The following is a 20,363-nucleotide window of genomic DNA, read 5'->3' as shown; positions in this document are numbered from 1 at the left end:
CATGGTTAGCTAATTAGCTCACTGAGGTTAACCTTGCAGAGGGTGTGCACGTAGCCTTGTGCTGGCCACTTGTAGATACGCTATACTTAGAGTGTTAAGTTGAGGTTGACGAGTGCAGGTTAAAAAAAAATATTGTCTGTAAAAAGTCAAGGGCCTGTAAAGGGAAAGATGAGAGAATTGTAAGAAGTGGAGCAACACCAGGGTTTTAGATGTTTGTCCAACTGTCTCCTTCCCTTACTATGTCAGTTACAAACATCTATAAATGCCAATGATTACAAAAACACACATTTTTAGCCCGTTGTGTTAAGACCATTGATTCTTATGTTATTTTACTTCTCTTAAACAAAGTTGCTTAAAGCAATGCACTGCATGAATTAATGATTACTGAGCCTGTTACATGGTACACCTCATGTTTACTGGCTTTTTCTTTTTAAAATGAGGTAAAACTAAAAAAAAAATACTAACATTAATATTGACTGTTAATGAGCATCATGAGTTAACGAGCATGTCAATAAAAATAAAAAGTTATTCTCAAAATTGTGTCTTTTTTGTAATTCTGACTTGAGTACATCAGCCCTTAGTACTTAGGTATGCCTCCAATGCAATGGAGATTAAACAGGTATGTACTTTATCTGTGGGTCAAGAGGTCAATCAATTGTCAACACTAAAACACCAACCCCCAACAGAAGTAATTCTCAGAGGCACAGAGTAAATACTGCCAAGGGCCAGAGTCCAGCGGCTGGATACAAACAAACATTTAAGCCCAGTGAGGTCATGGATTCACAGCCAGCTGCAGCACAATGAACACAGATCATTTGTTTCACATTGCTTGAGTTAGAGCCTTCGTGACCAGCTGCAAGTTTGTCTTCTCAGAAGCACCCAATGGATGCAGGGGTTTAATACCACACAAGTAATGCTGTAGGTTATAAAAGCACAGCAGGACTGAAGATGAGAGCTTGCCAAAAGCTCCCTCATCTCATTTAATCGGATATTGTAACACTTTTTTCAGTGCCAAGCACTGTGAGGCAGCTTGTTACTTGCTGTAAATTCCACTAATAAGAGGATTCCAGAGCTGCCTTGTAGCGCTGGTTCAAAGAAAAGGACAGAATGAGGTTTGGCCAAATGTAGAAGGAGGGACTAGAGTTTGGCAGAATGTAGAAAGTGGAAAGTTTATTCACACGTACAACAGAAAAGAATCGAATAGCTGTATTTTAACTTGTCTGAAAGGCATACCTTTACTCTGTGGAGAAATGACCTGGAGATGGATTAAACTCTGCACACTTCTTTCACTCTGTACCACTTCAGTGACTGGTAAGTGCACTTATATTCCATAGACTACAAACAAATGAAGCCTAAACTGCTGAAAATCAGCTGATACTAACTTTAAAAACTATGCCAAATGTGGCTAATTACTGTTAGTTTAATGTCAGTTTCACACTTCTCAAAATACTATATAATGCTAATTTAAAAAACAGATATTCTGGCGATATACATAGTGTGATAATCAGAACCTTCTTTACATCATTATCAACTGTTTACCAGAACAAAAGAGCACAACTTAAGCACAACTTAAGTCCCCTACCTATGAGTTCATGTGATGAGTTGATTGGCCTTCATCAAGAGAACTACCATGTGTGATATGATAATGATAAAGTTAAACTGGTCAACTTTATTCAGTTTCAGGGACAATGCACATTAATGAACATTGCTGTAAATAAGCCAGTTCTGCTAACTTGGCTAACCCTCAACTTTCTTCTTTCAAAGCTTATGAATGTGATGCAATAGGGTGACTTTTTCCAAAATGGGAAATATCACAGTGAATCTTGTCTGTTGATAACTGAAACTCCTACAAGTATTTTTTGTGTTGAAAGTTTAGATATGCAAATGGGATGTCATCTACTAAAAAAAAAATGTCTTGAATTTAATTGTTTATATTTCATTATTAAGAAACATTTGAGAAAGTATTCTACAGAACAGATTATTGAAATCTGATTCTTATTGTTTAATTAAGAAAATACCATCCACTTTATTTAAAAACTTTTTTTCCAGGTCATTTTGTAGTATAATATCTAGCATAAATCCAGCTATGAGCAATAGATTACACTATAAAAAGTGTCTCATCAGATCTACTTAAAAATTACTTCATGTGGTAACAAGTAAATTAACTAGTTTTATTCACCCTAAATAAATACTTTGAATGAACGATTCTTTCAGTGTAGTTTTTTTTTTTTTAAGTTGAATAAAACTACTTCAATTGCTTGTTTCCACATAAAGTAATCTTTTAAGTAGATCTGACGAGGAACTTTTTAAAGTGGAAATCCTTTGTAATATTCTTCTAAATATGGTTAGAAATGTATATATACATTTTCATGAATGCAGGTATTCTACAAACCAACATTTTTGGATTCTGAATGCAGATAAGTGTGACAGAGCTTACAGTAAGACATGGTCTGACCAAACACACTGAAATAATCATTTCTTTTTCTATTTCTATTTCTGTTGAGCTATTACAGATTAAGAAAAGACATGTTATAGATGGAAAAAAAATTATATATGCAAAAAAAAATATTGACTGAACTAAAACCGTCATTTCTGTCTGCGCTGTCTTGCCTTAAGGATTTTTTTTTAAATTTCAGCATACTGAATGGTGCAATGATATGTACAAAGTGAGACAGTTTTTGTCAGTTTTAGGACTAAATGTTTCAGTTTCTGCCCGTTCTTTCAGATAATATTCCTCATGAAAGTGTTTACTTTATGCACTATATGTCTGAAAGTTTGTAGACACCTGGTCTCATCCAACATGTCTTCTGAAATCAAAGATATTAATATGGAGTTTTGCAGTAACAGTATGCTCTTCTAGGAAGGCTTTACACTAGATGTTGGAACATTGCTGTGAGGATTTAATTGTATTTGGCCATTACAGCATTAGTGAGGTCAGCTACTGATGTTGGATGATAATAATAATAATAATAATAATAATAATAATAATAATAATAATATAATTTTTCATAGAGCACTTTTCATATCAGCGGTAGCTCAAAGTACTTTACAGACTGATGAAGCTCAGCAGTAGAAGGAACTTTAGAAGTATTAATTTAAAATTGTATAAGGCAATGTCACAGATCAAATCAAAAACACTGGACCTCATTCACCAACAGTTCTTAAGATGAAATTTCTTCTTAAAACCCACTTACTCAGTTTTCACAAAGATTCTGACCTTCGTTAATGTTTTCTTATTCAGGATTTGTTCTTAGGTAAGAACAGAATCAACACACACTCAAAAGCACGAAGGTGTGAACAATTCTGCAGTTTAAGAACACATAATGAATCTGATGTAAACTTTTTCTTAGGACATTTTCTCAATACCAAATTTAAGAAAAACTTGAAGAAAATATTGGTGAATGAGGCCCAATGATACCCAAAGAGGCATAGAATTTTGATAAAACACAAAGTTAAAGAGATATTTTCAAATGTTTCTTAACAGTGTGCTCTGAGCTCTGTCTAATAAAAGGTGGAACTAAGTTCCACAGTTTAGAAGCATAATAACAGAAAGAGGCCTGTCCACATTTCCTTGATTATACAGAAAGTGTTTGCAAAAGGTCAGGATCTGCAGATCTGAGATCACATGTTGGTACATAGACTGACATTCTGTGATGTAAGTGGGTGCTAGGTCATTTAGAACCTTAAAAACAAGAACTTAAAAATCTATCCTAAAAGATACTGGTAGCTAGTGCAGTTCTCTTAAACGGGGTAATTTGAGGTCTCCCTTCTGTTTTTTATTAGGATCTCTGATGCTGCATTTTGTACAAGTTGTAGAGTATAGATTGCTTTTCTTATGAATCCCAGTAAAAAAGATTTACAGAAATTACAGATGATTACTTCTGCAATGTAAGTGTCAAGATTTTTGAAGGTGCCCCATTATTCCAGAGAAATCGGTTCGACTGCTCCATAGCACAATTTTTTTACATCCCTCTATCTGCTGACCCCCCTCTTCTAACTCCCCTTTGTGTGCATGCCCATCATATGGCCATAAGGATGCTACAGATTATGTTCATGCTTCATGCTTTCTAAATAACTATTCATCTTTAATTTTCAAACTGAGGACATACTGTATGTTTTATAGATACAACAGAAATCAAATGTAATCTAGCATCCACATGTTTTGTGTGATGAGTGTGCATGTGACAGCCCTGTGGATGCTGGTATGCTAGTCAGCAGCAATGGAAGCTGTGAGGCTGATCACCACCATAACTAGCATATGTTGTGTTTTGGACACTGGTATGTTGTTTTTTTTTAGCAGAGAGGAAGTAGCTGCTCCTGGTGTTCAGCTACACAGTGACGTTTCGTTCATTTTTATAGCTCACAGTAAGTCATGTGTCCTAAACCACACAGACAAGTATGCATGTCCTTGATGAAGACCTAGATGATGTTTGTGTGGGTTGACAGAAGTTTCAGGGATGTATTTACAGAAAGAATTTGGGTGACTATTGACATCTAGTGTTTGTTAGCAACATTAGCCTCATTGCTACAGCGCAAAATTGTGTAAACTCACTCATCTTGTATATCATTAAACCTCTACTGAGTGCACTATTCCCCTTTCTCACCTGATATGTCGTGTATATGCTCACAGTGAGTGATGAAGTACCCACAGCAAAGTGTGCTGATTTTAACAACACCACCTGGCGAGAATACAAGCAAAGAACCAAGGTGCGGGTCCAGTACCTGCTTCTAACCCGAAAGAATGCAGACTGCGCGAGCCTCTTCACCCAGGACTGTCTCAACCACACTCAGCAACATACCGCATACTTCAACTCCACACTTCCCACTAAAGTCATTGTTCATGGGTACAGGTAAGACACATGACCACATAATCTGCACTCTGGTAATGCTTACAATTACAATTAATGCAATGTTAACTCTGACTCTTCCTTACAAATAATTCACTCTTTGTTCCAATAAATTTACTGCCATCTCTTTTAGGGCTATAGGCACTAAGCCATCATGGGTGAGTGGATTAGCCCAAGCTTTGTTACAGAAGGAGGATGTGAATGTCTTGGTTGTAGACTGGGTCCTTCGGGCGTCCTTTGCCTACAACCTAGTGGTGGAGAACTACAAGGAAGTGGCCTTGCAGATATCAATTCTTATTAATCAGCTGACAGTAAGAGTGCTATAAGATATATTGTATCTTTCTATACTGTCAATATAGTGGACATTTTTCATCACTGAGTCACCATAGAGATTTAATAGTGCCATTTTGTCCATGCAGACCTATGGTAGTACTCTGGAATCATTCCATTTAATTGGGGTGAGCCTAGGAGCTCATGTGGCAGGATTTGTGGGGACTCTATTTAAAGGCAAATTGGGACGAATTACAGGTAAGGAACAAATGTATGCACCACTTAGTAAAGCCAAATTAAAGACTATATGCCAAGTGACTTTCTGAAGTGTATATAATAAGTGAAAATAAACATGATATACCTTATCACTGAGATTGTGTACAAGATTGGCATCTCTGAAGAAGCTTTACAGGGTCTTATCTGTCCAGGATCCAGATAGATGGTCACAATGAATCAGACTGTTTACAAAAACCCTAGACACACAGTGCCTCAGTGCAACTGTTTGAATGGGGCTTTCAGATGGAGTGAGAAAGAGCACTCCAAAAACACAACACTGCATTGACACAACTACCCGGATTTCAAAAGCAGATGTTTGTGTTAGGAGGACAGGCTAATTAAGGACAGCACAACACAGTCTGCTAATGTATTATCCCTGTTGCTTGAGAAAAGCAGAGGACCTAGAGGAAAGTTTTATTGCTCACATGTTAATCCTTGATGAGAAAATTATAATAGTTACTCTTTTAGTCCTAGATGAGTCCTTTAGAGAAGGCTGTTAGGATGAGACAAGGTTGAGTTCATATTAAGATTTTTGTCTTAAGTTCAGTTACAGATAAACATGGGCAGAATTGTAGGATCAGTAAAGTACACAACATATGACAAATGACGCCTACTATATTATAAATTTATAATCCTTGACCTTCTAGCAAGCATCAGGTTTTCTAGATTAGTTAAAACTCAATAAAACATTAGGCTTTCATTGTGAGTGGTTACACTATGATACTTTCACTTATTCATTAATGTGCTTAGGCTTGAGCCCTCTTTCACAATGTATTTCCACAGGTCTGGACCCAGCAGGCCCCATGTTCAAGAACGCTGATCCGTTCAATCGTCTGGATCCCTCAGACGCCATGTTTGTTGAGGCCATACACACTGACTCTGACTGTGAGAAAGAAACAAGACTTTACCTTCCATGACTTTATACATTCCTGCAGTGAAATGAGGATAAAGACAGATTATACAATGCTGCTTTTCCTGCTTATATAATTTTTTACTGAAAGAAATTTGTAAACCAACCAACCAACCACACAATATGTGTATCCTGCTATTTATTCATTGGTTCTATACTTGTTTTAATAATTTGCCTACATTTGGCAGGTTTTGGCATCTCTATTCCTGTTGGACACGTGGATTTTTTCTTAAATGGTGGCAAGGACCAAACGGGATGTGCACAGTCAAGGTTTGCGTCAAGTATGTAGACAAACTATTGAGAGCAAAGACAGCAGCTTAACTGACTAAGAATGTCCTGTCAGAAGTCTTGGGAATGGGCAAGCTAGTTTCCAGCACTAATGGACTGTCACAGTAGAATTAAAATCACTAAACTGTACATTACTAATAGTCACTTATGAGGAAGGGTTTGATTGGGCCTTTAAAACCTCACAAACCTAACAGGTTATTACTAAATACAGCTTTAAAATGACTAATAATATTAATGAACTCATGCATCTGAAGTTTAGGTGCTAGAGGGGTGTCCAGCTCCAGGCCTAGAGGCCCACAGTCTGGCACATTTGAATGATTTCTCTGCTCAAACACTCCTGATTCAACTCAGCAGTTATTTACTAGGTTTATTTGGTACACTATTTGGACAAAAGTATTGGGACACCTACAGGAGCTTTTATGACTTCCCATTCTAAATCCATAGGCATTAACACAGAGTTGGTTCTCTTTTTGTCCACTCTTCTGGGAAGGATTTCTACAGATTTTGGAGTGTATCTGTGGGAATTTTTGCCCATTCATTCAGAATAGCATTTATGAGGACAGACACTGATGTTGGACGAGAGGGCCTGGCTTGCAATCTCTGTTCTAGTTCATCCCAAAGGTGTAAGGCGGGGTTGAGGTCTCTTTGAGGACCAGTCAAGTTTTTTGTACAACAGACTCACCCAGCCTTGTCTTTATGGACATTGCTTTGTGCACTGGGGCACAGTCATGCTGGAACAGAAAAGGGCCTTCCCCAAACTTTTCGCACAAAGTTGGAAGCATACAGTTGTCCAAAATGTCTTGGTATGCTGAAGCATTAAGATTTCACTTCACTGGAACTAAGGGGCCTAGGCCAACCCCTGAAAAACAAGCCCATAGCATTATCCCTCCTCCACCAAACTTTACAGTTCGCACAATGCAGTCAGGCAGGAAATGCTCACCTGTCATTTGCCAGACCCAGACTGGTCCATCAGACTTCCAGATAGAGAAGCATGATTCATCACAGAATACATTTCCACTGTTCCACAGACCAGTAGTGGGGTGCTTTACACCACTCCCCCCACAACGCTTGGCATTGTGCATTTTAACTATAGGCTTGTGTGTAGCTTTCTACTGCCAGTGTTTGTCTATCAAGAATGCAAGGCTATGTGCTTAATTTTATCCACCTGTTGGCAGTGGGTGCGACTGAAACATCTGAACTCAATAATTAGGAGGCGCGTCCCAATAGTTTTGTTCATATAGTGTATGTGCAGAGAAAAGAACTGTGCCCCAGCCCTCCACCCCTGCTCTATAGGATTAATGCTAAAATACATTAGCACTCGGTTAGCTAAGAATGTCTATGTTTTTGAAATCTTATTTATTTTGCCAAGTATCTGCGTTAAAGGGAATTTAGTCAATATGTTTAAAGGGGAAATGCAGTAGAGGGAACATTAGCAGCAGTGTTTAGCTGAGAATCCCTGTTTGCTGTCAGTTCTTATTTACTTTCCAGTGTATGGCTATGTGATCTGCGACCACATGAGGGCACTGCATGTGTATGTAAGCATGCTGAATGGCCCCTGTACCCTGACTGGATTCCCCTGCTCCAGTTATGAGGACTTTCTAGCAGGCCAGTGCACCAGCTGTGATAAAGCATTCAACGGTGCCTGCCCTCAAATAGGTAAGACAACATTTAGAGCCCATCAATGTCCAGCCATGTGTTTATAATGGACACTCTTCACAGTATATATAAGCATATACATTTAGATATCCTGTTGACCTATTAGGCTGATTTTGGTGTATTATGCTATAAAAATAAATCTATATTATATATTAAAATGCATTCAACTCCAAAGAAAATCCAGAAACACTTTGGGAGTCTGCTATTTTTGTGCTGGTCCCAAGCTAAATAATTGCAATCAGATGCTAATAAACTGAGCTCATCTCAGTTTAGGTTATAGGGACACTTTGGCCAAAATGAACGGTTGTAAATATGCTTACTCGCATTACAGTGGTACCACAGTAGTGGAGTTTTTTTTTTCTGAAGATTTTTTTCTGAAGATGATCCATCTTGAGGGTGGAAGAAAGTTTTTTAAAAGCTACAACTGCTTTGGGGTGCCATTTAATTTTTTTTCTGGCTGCTGAATGCAGAAGAAAACCATATAACTAATAGTACTACTAAGAAGCTGAATATCCTTTTGCTGTCATATAACATTATGAAGAAGAAAATGGATTACTTAAATGACAGAAATTCCCTGTCAGATGAGGTTGAGAACAAACTAGCAAGTGAAAGCTAAAGTAAGCGAGATGCTATACCTCAATTTGTCCTCTTTTCTCAGGCATCCATTTTATACTGAATTAGGATAGAATCAATTTTTTCTTTACGAGGTATGATTTACAGTAGTGCTAGCTTGATCCAGTGAGCAGTAGCTAAAGAGATCAGGATTGGTTGACACCTCAGGGATTCCTAAAGGTTGTATCATGTATTTGCACCATGCATGCTGGGTATTGTAGTGAGAAAACACTAATGAATGAAAACATGAAAAAATGTGAAAAAAAAAAAAAAAATTGTGTCAAACAGATGATGGGAAGGCATATGGCGCTGGACTACAGAATACTACTGACCACAACAAATAACATGTTAAACTCTACTTTTAGGCCAGAATGCCCTTTTAACAGAATTGGCAGTGGCCTATGTGAGCACTGGTGCATCCAGTACATCTAATCTTTTAATGGAGCGTAATAAAAATAATTATAGTTTTAGTTAACAGATGCTGCTACTTGTCTGTTTATGTGTCAGGCTTGCTGAAGAACAGTGGGATAACGGTATCACCTCTCCCCAAACAAGAGAAAGTCTACCTCCTGACTACATCTGAAGCTCCTTTCTGTGGTGGGTTATAGACACATGTAGTCTGATCTCAACATGCTATTTTGTGGCTTACATAAAAAGGATCTTTCAGCTTTTCACCTTTGTCTTCACTCTTAGCTCAACACATCCTGATTGAGCTGAAGGTATCTCCACTGGAGAAGAGTGCTGAGGTGCAGGTCACCCTGATCTCCATGAGCGTTGCTGAGACAGAGCAGAGACTCAGGCTGTGTGTGCCACCGGCCTTCAAACAGCTCTCTTTTATCCAACCACTACCACATATTATTGGCTAATAAACTCATGTTATTGACTAAATTTGTGTTATATACTTATAAATGTTTTCTGTGTACACATTTCAGACAGACAGACAAAACTGTTTATAAAAAAGTAGTGGGACATCCAGAGGCCCTCTGTAAGATTGATGCTATTCAAGTGAAGAATACTGGAGCCCTATTATACAGACAAGGGAACATTCACTTTGAATACATCTGTATCTCTGAGATCCCTAAAATGAGGTAAAGATCAGCCTTTCGATCTCTTCCTGAGCTTTCTTTGCATTCCTTACCTCTGACTTCTATAGTACTGTGCAAAAGACAGAGACCACCATTCATTTATTTCATGTCCAGTCAAAACACACAATAAGTACAAGGACAGAAAAAATAGAACATGTCCTCACTGTCCAAAGAAAAACATCTCCAAAATAATAAAATAGTAACTTTACAGGAGACCACAAAAACTGTCTGAATTGGATGCAAGTTAATGTAAAGAGTCCAAATGCTTATAGAGCTTTTATATTGGTCAATTTATCATGAAATTTTCACACAATGTAAAGGGCAGCTGCTGTGCTAAAATGATGCAGAAAAATAAAAAAATCGGCAGAACTGGAAATACATGTGGTTTTTTGGACAGCGATGATATATAGCGGAAAATTCCATGGAAGCACGACCAAATGTAATATCAAATCTTTTGGTATTTAGTATGTCCACTCTTTGCTTTCTGTTACAGCTTTCATTCATTTCAGGAGACTTGCCTTCAGGCTTTAAAAGAAATGTATTTTTCTGAAGTTCATTTTTAGAAGTTGGTTGCATTTTCTATTTGTCACGATCAGGCCTGCACGAAGAAATGACTAGGCCCTGAAAAATTGTGTTGGCTGGACTCCTCCCGCACCTCTACTCAAAGACCCTCCCTGTAAAGGATGTAAAAACAGCTGCTGTATTCAAATAATTCCAGTTAAAATAATAAATGACAAAAATGTGCTGTTTTTTTGCAAAGTGTTATTATGCATAATGTGACAATGTTTTTTTGAATTACCATTTTATAGTCTAATAACCATTTAAAATGAAATTAGATAATGCCAGTTTAAAGTAAATGTAAATGTGGATTTAAACTGGGATTTCAGAGGTGGGTAGTCCTACTTTTTTTCCATGGGTGTCACCAACATACAAAGACTATAGTTCAATTTATGTTTTATTCTCAGCACTGATATCATAAAAATATGATTGCAACTAATAGCCTACTATGTTTCGGTCTTTGGATTTACTTTGGTGTTTTCAGCATTCATTGTTTGTCCGTTTTGGCCTCAAAACTACGTCAAGTGTCATGCTGAAGACGCTGAAAAAGCCAAATAATTATGACCCATCTGACATCAAGAACTTTTTATTTCCCTTTAACTGTGTACTTGGAGAAGCTGTCCTCAGTTGTTCACTGTTTTAGATACAGCACCAAACAGACTATACAGTTATTCCAGAAAACTTGTGAAATCCTTTGTGTGATAATTTCACAGGTTTTGATGTAATGATGCAAGTAATCTTTAACACATTCAGTTATGTTTAGGCCAGTGCACTGTTCTAAAAGCACCAGCAGCTTCTATGATTTGCAAATTTTCTGCACTATCCTCCATTTCCTTTTCTTAGTAACAGCTTCTTGGCAGCTGAGCTTTCAGACTCATAGTGTTGAGCTGTTTTGTCACATTGGGAGGATGGACAGAAACAATTTTGTATTTTTCAGATCTGAAGCAAGAGTGGATCTTGATTTTCTCCTCTCTCTCAAAGATGAAAGCTTTAGGTACTGTTTCACTGATGGTGTCACTTTTGGTGGTCTACTAGGTTTTGCACAGTTGTTTTTTCTATATCTTTTAATCATTTTTTAATTATAGTTTTAGAAACTCCTGTGTTGTTTACTTATTTACTCTGACTTTCACTTTCCTCATGCAAGTGAATTATCTTATTTTTAATTGCACCAAAATATTCTCCTGAAAAGTCAATGACTTGTACATAATGGCTGTTTTGACTGGAAGTGAAATAAGTTTAGCAAAAAGGACAAATCATTTATATTTCTTAAGTACACAGAGTGTATGACATTAACTTATTAATATCTTTAAATATACAATGTATGACAGACTCATTGCGGGTGTTATGTCAACATGTATGTACTTGTGTGTGCTTCTGTTCTTTCATGTGCTTACAGGAGGACCGATCCATTGTGTGTGGAGAACATAAACATTGGAAGGGGAGCACCATGGTCACATGACTTTGTCCAGTTGTGCTGAACTTACTAAGGGAGACAGAATCTCCTGCACAGTGGACAGAACCTACAGAAGCAAGGTGTCAGAATGTCCACTTTTATGTACACTCATATAGAAATTCTAGCAAGGGGAAAAGGGTCCACGTATATGTGCACATGATCATATAATTGTATTCGCTTCATGCTTCAGCAAAAAAACAAATGAACAAACATGCACAATAGGCAGCAGTTCTATAACTTGGAAGAAAACTGACGCACAAACAACACACAATGGAAGTGCTACACTTCAAGCCGTGTAATGTCAAGAGCATTTATTAAAGTGTTCTATTAACATCTCATATTTTACATGTATAATGTGTGAAATACCATGTACAAATGCATTAGTTGTCAATATCGCTTGTCTGCAATTAAATATCACAGAGTAGTACTTAGGACATTTACCACTGGTAAATTACTGGAGCTCAGTTTTGTTGGTTTCTTCTGTTTAATCTCAAATATTGCAACATGGTTAACATGAACACTAACTGTTAATGTGTCAGTAGCTGTTTCTTACATATTGGATTATTCTAACGAGATACCATATACAGTGGCTATATTTAAACCTATATATTGTGCCTACAGAACATTCTGTAATTAAAAAGTATAAAACTGTGCCAAATTATTGACACGTCTGGTGAAGATGAGCAAAAAATGCTATGAAAAGACCATTTTTATTGTTTAACAGTTTAGCAGCTGGATCACACACTTTATCAATTTTATAAGGAAAAAATACCCAAGACAAGTATTAAATATTTGGTTGATGATGTTGTATATCCTTAACAATATTCCCTGGGACCCTGAGCTCCACAGCATCATGCATCCACCACCATACTTCATTTGGGATCAGATTCTTTTCTACCTTGACTCTTTATATGTCAAAGCTTACTTCATATATTTGTTGCAAAAATGCATTTTTTCTCATCTATGGCCATAGAACCCAGATCCAGTTTCGAGTTCGGCAAATTCCAAACTCCCCATGCTTACACCTGTGGTTTGACAACAATAGTTTGTTGGTATACATTTTTATGGTTAAAAGAAATAATTATGCTTTTGAGAAAGACTCATAGATCTGTTTTATTTTAATATTTTCTTTTTTACTGAAAAGTTAGATTTCTCTGATGTTCCCAGTACAAGATTAAGCTGCTAAAACACAAAGATATATTTATTTATAAACATATTTTCCATAGCCTTTCTTGGTAGTCTTTTTTAAGGGTGTCCATAATTCTTGGCAAGGGGCAATGTAAGGCCTTATCTACTGCAGGCAATGAAACTGCAGACTGTGATGTGTATTTATTAAAGAAAATTGGCCCCAAGAAAATACAGTGATTTAATGTGGTAAAATAAAGACAGTGTAAGTCAGTGTATGCTGTTGTAGTGTTTGCTTTCCGCTCATGATTTATCATATGTTGTAAATAAAATGCAAAAGCACACAGTGTGATGTGAGGAAAGGAAGAAGCACAGTGACTTCTAAGCATGTGTAATGTGAAGTGAAACATCACAAGTGAAATAAAGCTACAGTGTCTACAGACCTAACAACAATGAGCAAAAATAGTTGACAATAACAAAAAATACTGTAATGGTAGCATATGGAATTGGCTGTAACAAAACTTTTTGGCTTTGTTGAGCTCGACCAGGAGAAGGGATTATTTATGCTTTACTAGTATCCTCAAATAGTTAAATCCTTTTAAAACCTTCCTGCACTGTCCATTCAATGTGCTTGTACTTGTCCCCATTTAAACATAACCTATGACAACAGAGGAAATGAGGCACTGGTAGTGGATTAAGTGAGGCTTTAGTTCTGCTGCAGACCATGGTATGCTTTGTTTATGGATTAGACTATTTTTAGAGCCTCGGGGTGTCCGTGGGAGCCAGTGGAGCCCGTCCTCTTTGGAATCGATGTGGAAACCTTCCAGGAGTATCACCTTCTGTTAGATTTATGAAGAAAATCAAAAAGGTAAGTGGACATTTACAGTCTTAAATAGATTAAATAGATGCCTATTCATTATATGAGCAATACTGTGGCATATAATAAGATTGTCTCATCGCTTTAATTCAAGTTACCGCCTGATATAACTACCCCTTTCTACTCTATGGTGCATGCTATGACTCCACCCAAACCCATATCTCTCATTCCTCCACAGACCTTGTCAAGGTCAGCATTTCAATGACAGTGGAGCCCTCCTACTCCCTGCAGCTGTCCTGCTATCCAACACCACCCTTTCCTCCCCTTCATGAAATGCAATTCCAGCCGCAGTTGGTGCAGGCATGCCTTTGGAAAGAAGGCAGTGCCGAGTTAATGGAGCTTTGGATCTTTGGGTACGGAGGGTATGCCTTGACTTTCCAGCCTTTAAACAAGTCTCACACACACACAAATGTGTACCTTGGGAGAATGACAAAACTTTTTGCACTCTGCAAATGTAACTAACACAAGAAACAATCCTAATCAAGAAATATCTGAAACCTAACTGCATTTATGTCGAAATAATGGTCTATTGTGCTAATTAGTCATATCTGAGGTAACAGTAATCCTCTGATCCCTCTCCCTCAAATAAACAGTGATAGACCAGGATAAGTTCAGTTCTTTAAATGATCACATATCATTAGATATGTGCAAAGACCGTGACATTAGACTAATACAGAAAAAAACTAATGTGACATTCGACATTGTTCCAAAGCAAATTCCATTTCCACATTTGCCCATTCTCTCAGTTAGTCAAGTGCTCAATGCCAAATTAGTGCAAATGTGCCACTTCAAGCAAAACACACACCTCTCCCCGCTGTACCATTCCCACCCTGCTCAGTTGTGTGTACTTACATGTAACTTAAGAAGTGGCCCAGTGTGTTAGCTTCAGCACCCCATTTTCTACTTCAAATAATCCCTCTCACTCCCATAGTCCACTAGAGAGCCTATCATATCAGCAAAGTCCTCCAGGACTAGGCTGGTTGAGTCCTCACCAGAGGGCATCTCAGTGTCCGAGGGCCAGGGCTGTCGCTGAGATGCCTGAGGTTTGGGCACCGGGTCTTTCTCCTGGCCTTGCTGGGAAGATGGTGCATCTACATGCTGGTTGGCAGGTATTGGCTCCATGGTCCCAGTCATCTGATCCCCATGGCTCCCCCTGGGTGGGGAACTGGCACTGTCCCTCTCACTGCTTGGCGGAGAGGGTGCAAGAACATGGTAGAGGCTCGGCAGGCGGATGTCGAGACGTACACCACTCTTGGCAAAGAGTTTGTCGTTGAGTGAGTACAGCTTGTCTGCAATATCACTACCCAGCATTACCGAGAAGAGACGAGCGATGTAGCGATCCTTAGACAGAAGGAGATAAAGGCGCCGCCGACGCCAGGAGATGTAACGGCAATTTGTCTCTGCAGTCAGGGTCACCTGAGGGGAGATTTGAGGTTTTAAGATATGTCAATATTAAATGCTGGAGATAAATAAAGTTGCCAAACAGGTTCTTTGAAAGTGATTCCATACAAGAAACACTTCTGGGTTGCTAAAAAACATTTCAATTGATGGTTCTTTAAAGAAGCACTGTCATAAATGAGATAAACAAATTTGAAAAAACGCAAAGAACCTCTACATAATCTAAAGGTTCTATACTGCGGTGTCAACTTGGTCCGCGATTCAGTTCAATTCATGATACTAAGTTTATGATTCTGTATACTTATGACAGTTTGAACAAAATTCGAATGACATAAAATGCATACTAGTGCTGGGAGGCAAGTGGAGCTGCTGACCATTTGCAAACTTCGGCTTCAAAATAATGCAGTTGCTTTAGATCACATCTCCAAATGAATACTGTCGTAGTTTTGAATTGCTATATCACAAAGTCACAATGCATTTTTACACTCACATTCAATATCAATTGAAATTGCTTTCCTAAAACCATTTGTTCAAGCCAAGAACCATTTAGGAACCCTTATTTTTATAAGTAAAAAGTGGATATGGAAAACATTTTGATTATACTACACATTAAAGTAGTAAGGCAAAGCTTAGGGAAGGTCTAAAGGGCTTAGGGAAAACATCTATTCTGGCACCTGGAAATTCCCCTCCTCTGTTGGTCTGAGGGATTCCCACTCTGGAGAATCAAGGAACTGGTGAGGGAAGATGTAATGAAGGAACTGCCCTTCTAAAGACACTCGAATCCTACAAATGAGAGAAAGAGAACAGGGTTTGATTTGTAGCTGAAAAGCTTGTGGCTGCGATTGTGATTCTAATTAAGCAAATGAATAAAGCAAGTGAGTAAATAAACACACACACCCACACACACACACACACACACAAATCTTCTAAACCATTTATCCTTCTGCATTATGTTATATGTTTTGTTTATGTTTGCATAAATTCTTCCAAGTTTTGTGAGTTATGTGAGAATAAGACAGCTCTGAAACCAATAATTAGATGATATATATCATCAAAATCAGTCATTTCAGCTATTGAACATCTGACTTTGAGATGTGTAACAGCTGAATATGTCCTGTCTTGGGTAAATGCCTAACTAAAACATAGCATTTGTTAAAAACAAGACAAAGTTTGTGTAATATACAGTTTGGGTATATCTAGTAGTAAAATAATATAAGTAAATAGGTAAGTAAGTAAGTAAGTAAATAAATAAATATTTTAAAAAATCAATGGTGGTGGTAGGTTTTAACAAATGGAGGCAAGGATTGGGGTACATCCAAGCTGTGTAAATCTCAAATATGAATGGAATTGAATTATATAGTAGACTATAGTAGGTCATATTACATAACAACAATATTTTTTGTCTTCTCTTTTTTAACAAATTGAGCCCTGTCTATGTCACACAGTAAAACAATCTTACTGACCTTCCAGAGAGCAGAAAGGAGAGCTGGTCAATAGGTGTTTTTCCCTCTACAGCGTAGGTCTCTTCAGCCTCCAGAGAGAGCACTTTGTTCTCACAGCCCGCAGTTATCTCTTTGAACACCTGCACAGGCACATCCAGTGGCAGATAGACTGCAGAGTAGAGGGCAGAAAGCTCCTCGCTGGCCAAACCATCCTGCATCAGCCGAAATATCAGGTGGCACACCTGGACCAGGCACTGCAGCATCAGCACCAGGTTCCAGATGAAGACATCAAGGCCACACACTGACATCCAGCCCCACAGGGCTAGACAGAGGAAAGCAGGAGCCAGGAAACTGAAAATGTAAAGTGCTCCATAAGCTCCACTTCCACCCATGTACCCCAAAAACAGGATAGTGTTACCCAGGTGGTACATGGCACCTTCTGTGCTGTTGGACCATCCTTCACATGGTGGGTGACCATAGATTATGGTATCGAACACGGTTAAGTTGTCGTCACTCATTTTGCGTATGCTGTGCTCTCAGAACATCCAGTCACGAGAGCTTCACTCAGTATGACTCCAAAACAGGTCTTCAGATGACTGCTCTTGTTTGCTGCATCCTGGAAAAACCCCTTTAAGTAAAGCCAAGGCGTTTGCAAAGAATGCAAAATCAAATACAGGTCAAAGGATTGTTTCCTTATGCCTTCTTGTTCACAGAGAAGGAACTTTTTGCTCCTTATTCCCTTTATCCACAATCAAAAACACAACTGGAATGTAGCTGCTTTCATTCTCTGAGCTTCTCCATCTTTCTTGCACCCTCTCCACCTTTATAATTTTCACTATATCTCCTACTATGTCCTCCTTCTGTCTCTCTGCCGTGTCTCTTCTACAGTGGACTGAGCACTGCTGGCAACACAGGGCAAGAGAGCTGGGGGGAGAGGGGGGTGAGACACCTCTAGTAGGATAACCATGTTTGGAATTGAAACCCAAGGAGGAAAGAGCCAGAGACAGAAAGCAGAGCAGCTACTTAACATAACACACCAGAGCAGGGAGAGAGACGAGGGACGATAACAAGTGACAGCAGGAAAAGTTTCCAAGAGTGCCACACAAATTTTTCAAAGTTGCAGCAGGTTTCACCAGATTTGAGTCTTTCACTCACAAAAAGGTTTTCTTCTCGGCACATTTGGGCAGTGTAAGGGCAGAATCTTGGCATGGAGACTGTGATATGGGTAGTTTTACAGAGGTCATGTTACACTGTTTACTGCCCTCTCTCTGACACTCCCTTCTCATATCTTGGCCCAACAGCTACTATCAGAGGGCTGCACCATTTTACTCCTCAGCAGGGGTTTAGTAGCTTGCTATGATGTTCAGATAATCAAACCTCTGCTGTCTTAGTTGTAGTGTGGGAAACATGCAATACAAGCCATGTCCACACAGTGTGGTGTTTTATAATGTGGAATGTGTAACTGTGTGAAAACAAGGTGATTTCAAATTATTTTAGATAGTATTACATCAATGTAACATCTATTGCTCCTATTTTTAATGTGTGATTAAAGAATATTCCAGTGTTTTTCAACTTAATTGCTATCTGCCACATTTGTGGTATACAACTGATGACCACAAACAATAATTTCCTTTAGAACAGAAAAGAAAATTGACTTAAAACAGGCATCTGTTCATCAGCTTCTACTGTACGTGTGCTCTTAAGCAGGTTTTCTGTTCTTTTTCTAAGTACAAAGAAACATCAACAAGTGTTCCAGGCGTGGCAGACAAACATTAAAAATTACTTACATATTCCATTAATGAGAGTTTATAGTTATTGTTCTGAAATATGAAACCCATACTAGTTTATATAACATGCAGGGTTTAAATAGCAGCTGCCAGCTGGCCATATTTTATCTACCAAAAGAGTATTCATGAACATCCTTAAGAAACACAAATATATGTATGTTTTATGTAACTTGTGAATGCAGACACTTTTGCATATGACTCACTCATAAATTCATCATACTTCACAAGAAAAACAAAATCCAGTACACTTTTTACAAAGAAAGTATATACAACAGGATGTTCTCACTTGAACTGCTTTTCTCCTCACCTACAAGCAATAATCTAGTCACTTTCACTTTGACCATGCAAACACATCTCAGCTCTTCCTGAACATTCTGGAGTATTACTACTTCTGTCAAAACAGTTGTCTGCATACAAGTCCCTCCTGTGGAAGAGTCAAACAGCAAAGGTTACACTTCAGAGCAGTTGAGTGCCTCATCCATACAAGGCACTGCGCCAGAGAGAATGCTAGGGCACACGAGTTTTACACTGCAGTTGAATATGGCACATTAATGTGCCAATGTTTTTGTATAGCTGTGAAAAAAGAATTTTTTTGCATGAACAGAAAGCCCTTTAAGTTGTGCCTATAGGGCTTTTACATTGTAGTTGTCTGTTTCTTACACTGAATCGTGACAAACTAAGCCCTTTTGATTTCTCAAAACATTTTCATGTTTATTTTTTTCTACAGATAATGTATATTGAATTAAGTTCATTTATGAAGTCCACCTAGGGAGTATAAAACTCTTACAGTTCTTTATTGCAGTGGTATACTTCAAAATGAAACAGTGGTGGTGCTTTGTCCCCTCAGAGGTGATTTTCATACTGTACAAAGGAAAGCTGTCCTGTGATCTGATTTTTCCCTTATTCATTATGATCCTAATCACAAAAGCAGATCATATTCCAGCACACGTACAATGAAACACATCCAGCCCAGGTCACTGTACAATGCAGCACAACTGTTGTGAGGAGAATTCAGATAAGCTGAGAGCAGGCCTGGGTGCAGCAACTCTATTTTGGGCATGTGTGCACTGTTAAGAGGAACAGCTGCCAGCAGCCAAACTCTGTGGAAAAGTATCGAAAAAAATCTGCAAACTAGACACTTTCACACTTTCACTGTGTATTTTGCTGTGATACAGGCAGTTTTTTTTTTATTTGTCTCACCTTAAACACTCAATCATTTCTAAGGCAATCTAACACACTAATACTTTCAGCCAGGCCTGAAGTTTTCACAAGTTTGTGAACATTTTACAGAAAAGAAAGTTCTTGCACGATGCGGATACTACCTAGAGCAAATTTATCAGCCTTGTCTTAACCTAAGCACCAAGAACATAAATTAAGTGCTGAAGACTCTCCTTGATATTTAGGTTTAAAACTCACGACCGTGGGCAAAAGTTTATGTTAAAAAAATTCACCCAGGGGTGGAAAATACATCCGTGATTGTACCTAGTTACTAAAGTATTACTTTGAAAGATTTTACTGTACTCAAGGATTATTGAAATTGAATATTACTTGTACTTTTATTTAATTACTCAGTTACTTCTTACATTTTCATTTAGACCTTCCAAGTCCTCATTGCAAATCTCAAAGAGTGTAGGATTTCTTTTCCGAGTCAAGTTACCATGCATTTGAACATTTTCCCACAACTATGCTAACTTATCTTTGTGCAAGGACATGCCGTGCAGTAGTCACTCAACACATTTATTCCCAGCACCGTAGAGCAAAATGGAATATCATGTATGC

The 20,363-nt window shown here is 38.2% G+C and overlaps 2 protein-coding genes across 5 annotated transcripts; one reads left to right on the top strand and one right to left on the bottom strand.

Moving 5' to 3' along the window:
• The first annotated feature begins 770 nt into the window (after nucleotides 1–770).
• On the top strand, nucleotides 771–13,353 carry pla1a (phospholipase A1 member A). Of its 3 annotated transcripts, XM_036559694.1 has the most exons (12): nucleotides 771–1,311; nucleotides 4,298–4,365; nucleotides 4,631–4,850; nucleotides 4,981–5,158; nucleotides 5,267–5,375; nucleotides 6,177–6,278; nucleotides 6,492–6,584; nucleotides 8,062–8,247; nucleotides 9,367–9,456; nucleotides 9,553–9,661; nucleotides 9,792–9,947; nucleotides 11,899–13,353. In XM_036559694.1, coding segments are annotated over exons 2-12 (1,326 nt in total). In that variant the 5' UTR covers nucleotides 771–1,311; nucleotides 4,298–4,364; the 3' UTR covers nucleotides 11,981–13,353. The 3 variants fall into 3 exon arrangements, with proteins under 3 accessions (XP_036415587.1, XP_036415433.1, XP_036415511.1); XM_036559540.1 differs by lacking the exon at nucleotides 4,298–4,365 and having other exon boundaries at nucleotides 774–1,311; XM_036559618.1 differs by lacking the exon at nucleotides 4,298–4,365 and having other exon boundaries at nucleotides 775–1,311; nucleotides 8,080–8,247.
• Nucleotides 12,252–18,529, bottom strand: popdc2 (popeye domain containing 2). 2 transcript variants are annotated; one of them, XM_036559894.1, is made up of 4 exons: nucleotides 16,819–18,529; nucleotides 16,030–16,138; nucleotides 14,950–15,373; nucleotides 12,252–13,919 (listed from the first exon to the last, which is right to left on the bottom strand). In XM_036559894.1, exons 1-4 carry the CDS (start codon nucleotides 17,313–17,315, stop codon nucleotides 13,837–13,839), a joined length of 1,113 nt encoding a protein of 370 aa, XP_036415787.1. In that variant the 5' UTR covers nucleotides 17,316–18,529; the 3' UTR covers nucleotides 12,252–13,836. The 2 variants fall into 2 exon arrangements, with proteins under 2 accessions (XP_036415787.1, XP_036415706.1); XM_036559813.1 differs by having other exon boundaries at nucleotides 14,810–15,373; nucleotides 16,819–18,528.
• Between the last annotated feature and the right edge of the window lie 1,834 nt (nucleotides 18,530–20,363).

Source organism: Colossoma macropomum, unplaced genomic scaffold (genome assembly GCF_904425465.1).
Source record: "Colossoma macropomum unplaced genomic scaffold, Colossoma_macropomum, whole genome shotgun sequence".
Taxonomy (NCBI): Eukaryota; Metazoa; Chordata; class Actinopteri; order Characiformes; family Serrasalmidae; genus Colossoma; species Colossoma macropomum.
The sequence above is the reverse complement of the archived record's forward strand: the minus strand, read 5'-3'. Positions and strand labels throughout refer to the sequence as shown.

What these genes read in the sequence shown, in the direction of transcription:
- pla1a (XM_036559540.1), top strand. Translation starts at nt 1,251, where the DNA reads ATGACCTGGAGATGGATTAAACTCTGCACACTTCTTTCACTCTGTACC. An exon ending in ACAGTCAAGGTTTGCGTCAA is followed by an intron (nt 6,585 to 8,061) that starts GTATGTAGACAA and finishes GTTTGCTGTCAG; the next exon opens with TTCTTATTTACTTTCCAGTG. An exon ending in CGGTGCCTGCCCTCAAATAG is followed by an intron (nt 8,248 to 9,366) that starts GTAAGACAACAT and finishes TTTATGTGTCAG; the next exon opens with GCTTGCTGAAGAACAGTGGG.
- popdc2 (XM_036559813.1), bottom strand. Translation starts at nt 17,315, where the DNA reads ATGAGTGACGACAACTTAACCGTGTTCGATACCATAATCTATGGTCAC. An exon ending in TCCTTTCTGCTCTCTGGAAG is followed by an intron (nt 16,139 to 16,818) that starts GTCAGTAAGATT and finishes TCTCATTTGTAG; the next exon opens with GATTCGAGTGTCTTTAGAAG. An exon ending in CAGAGGAGGGGAATTTCCAG is followed by an intron (nt 15,374 to 16,029) that starts GTGCCAGAATAG and finishes ATCTCCCCTCAG; the next exon opens with GTGACCCTGACTGCAGAGAC.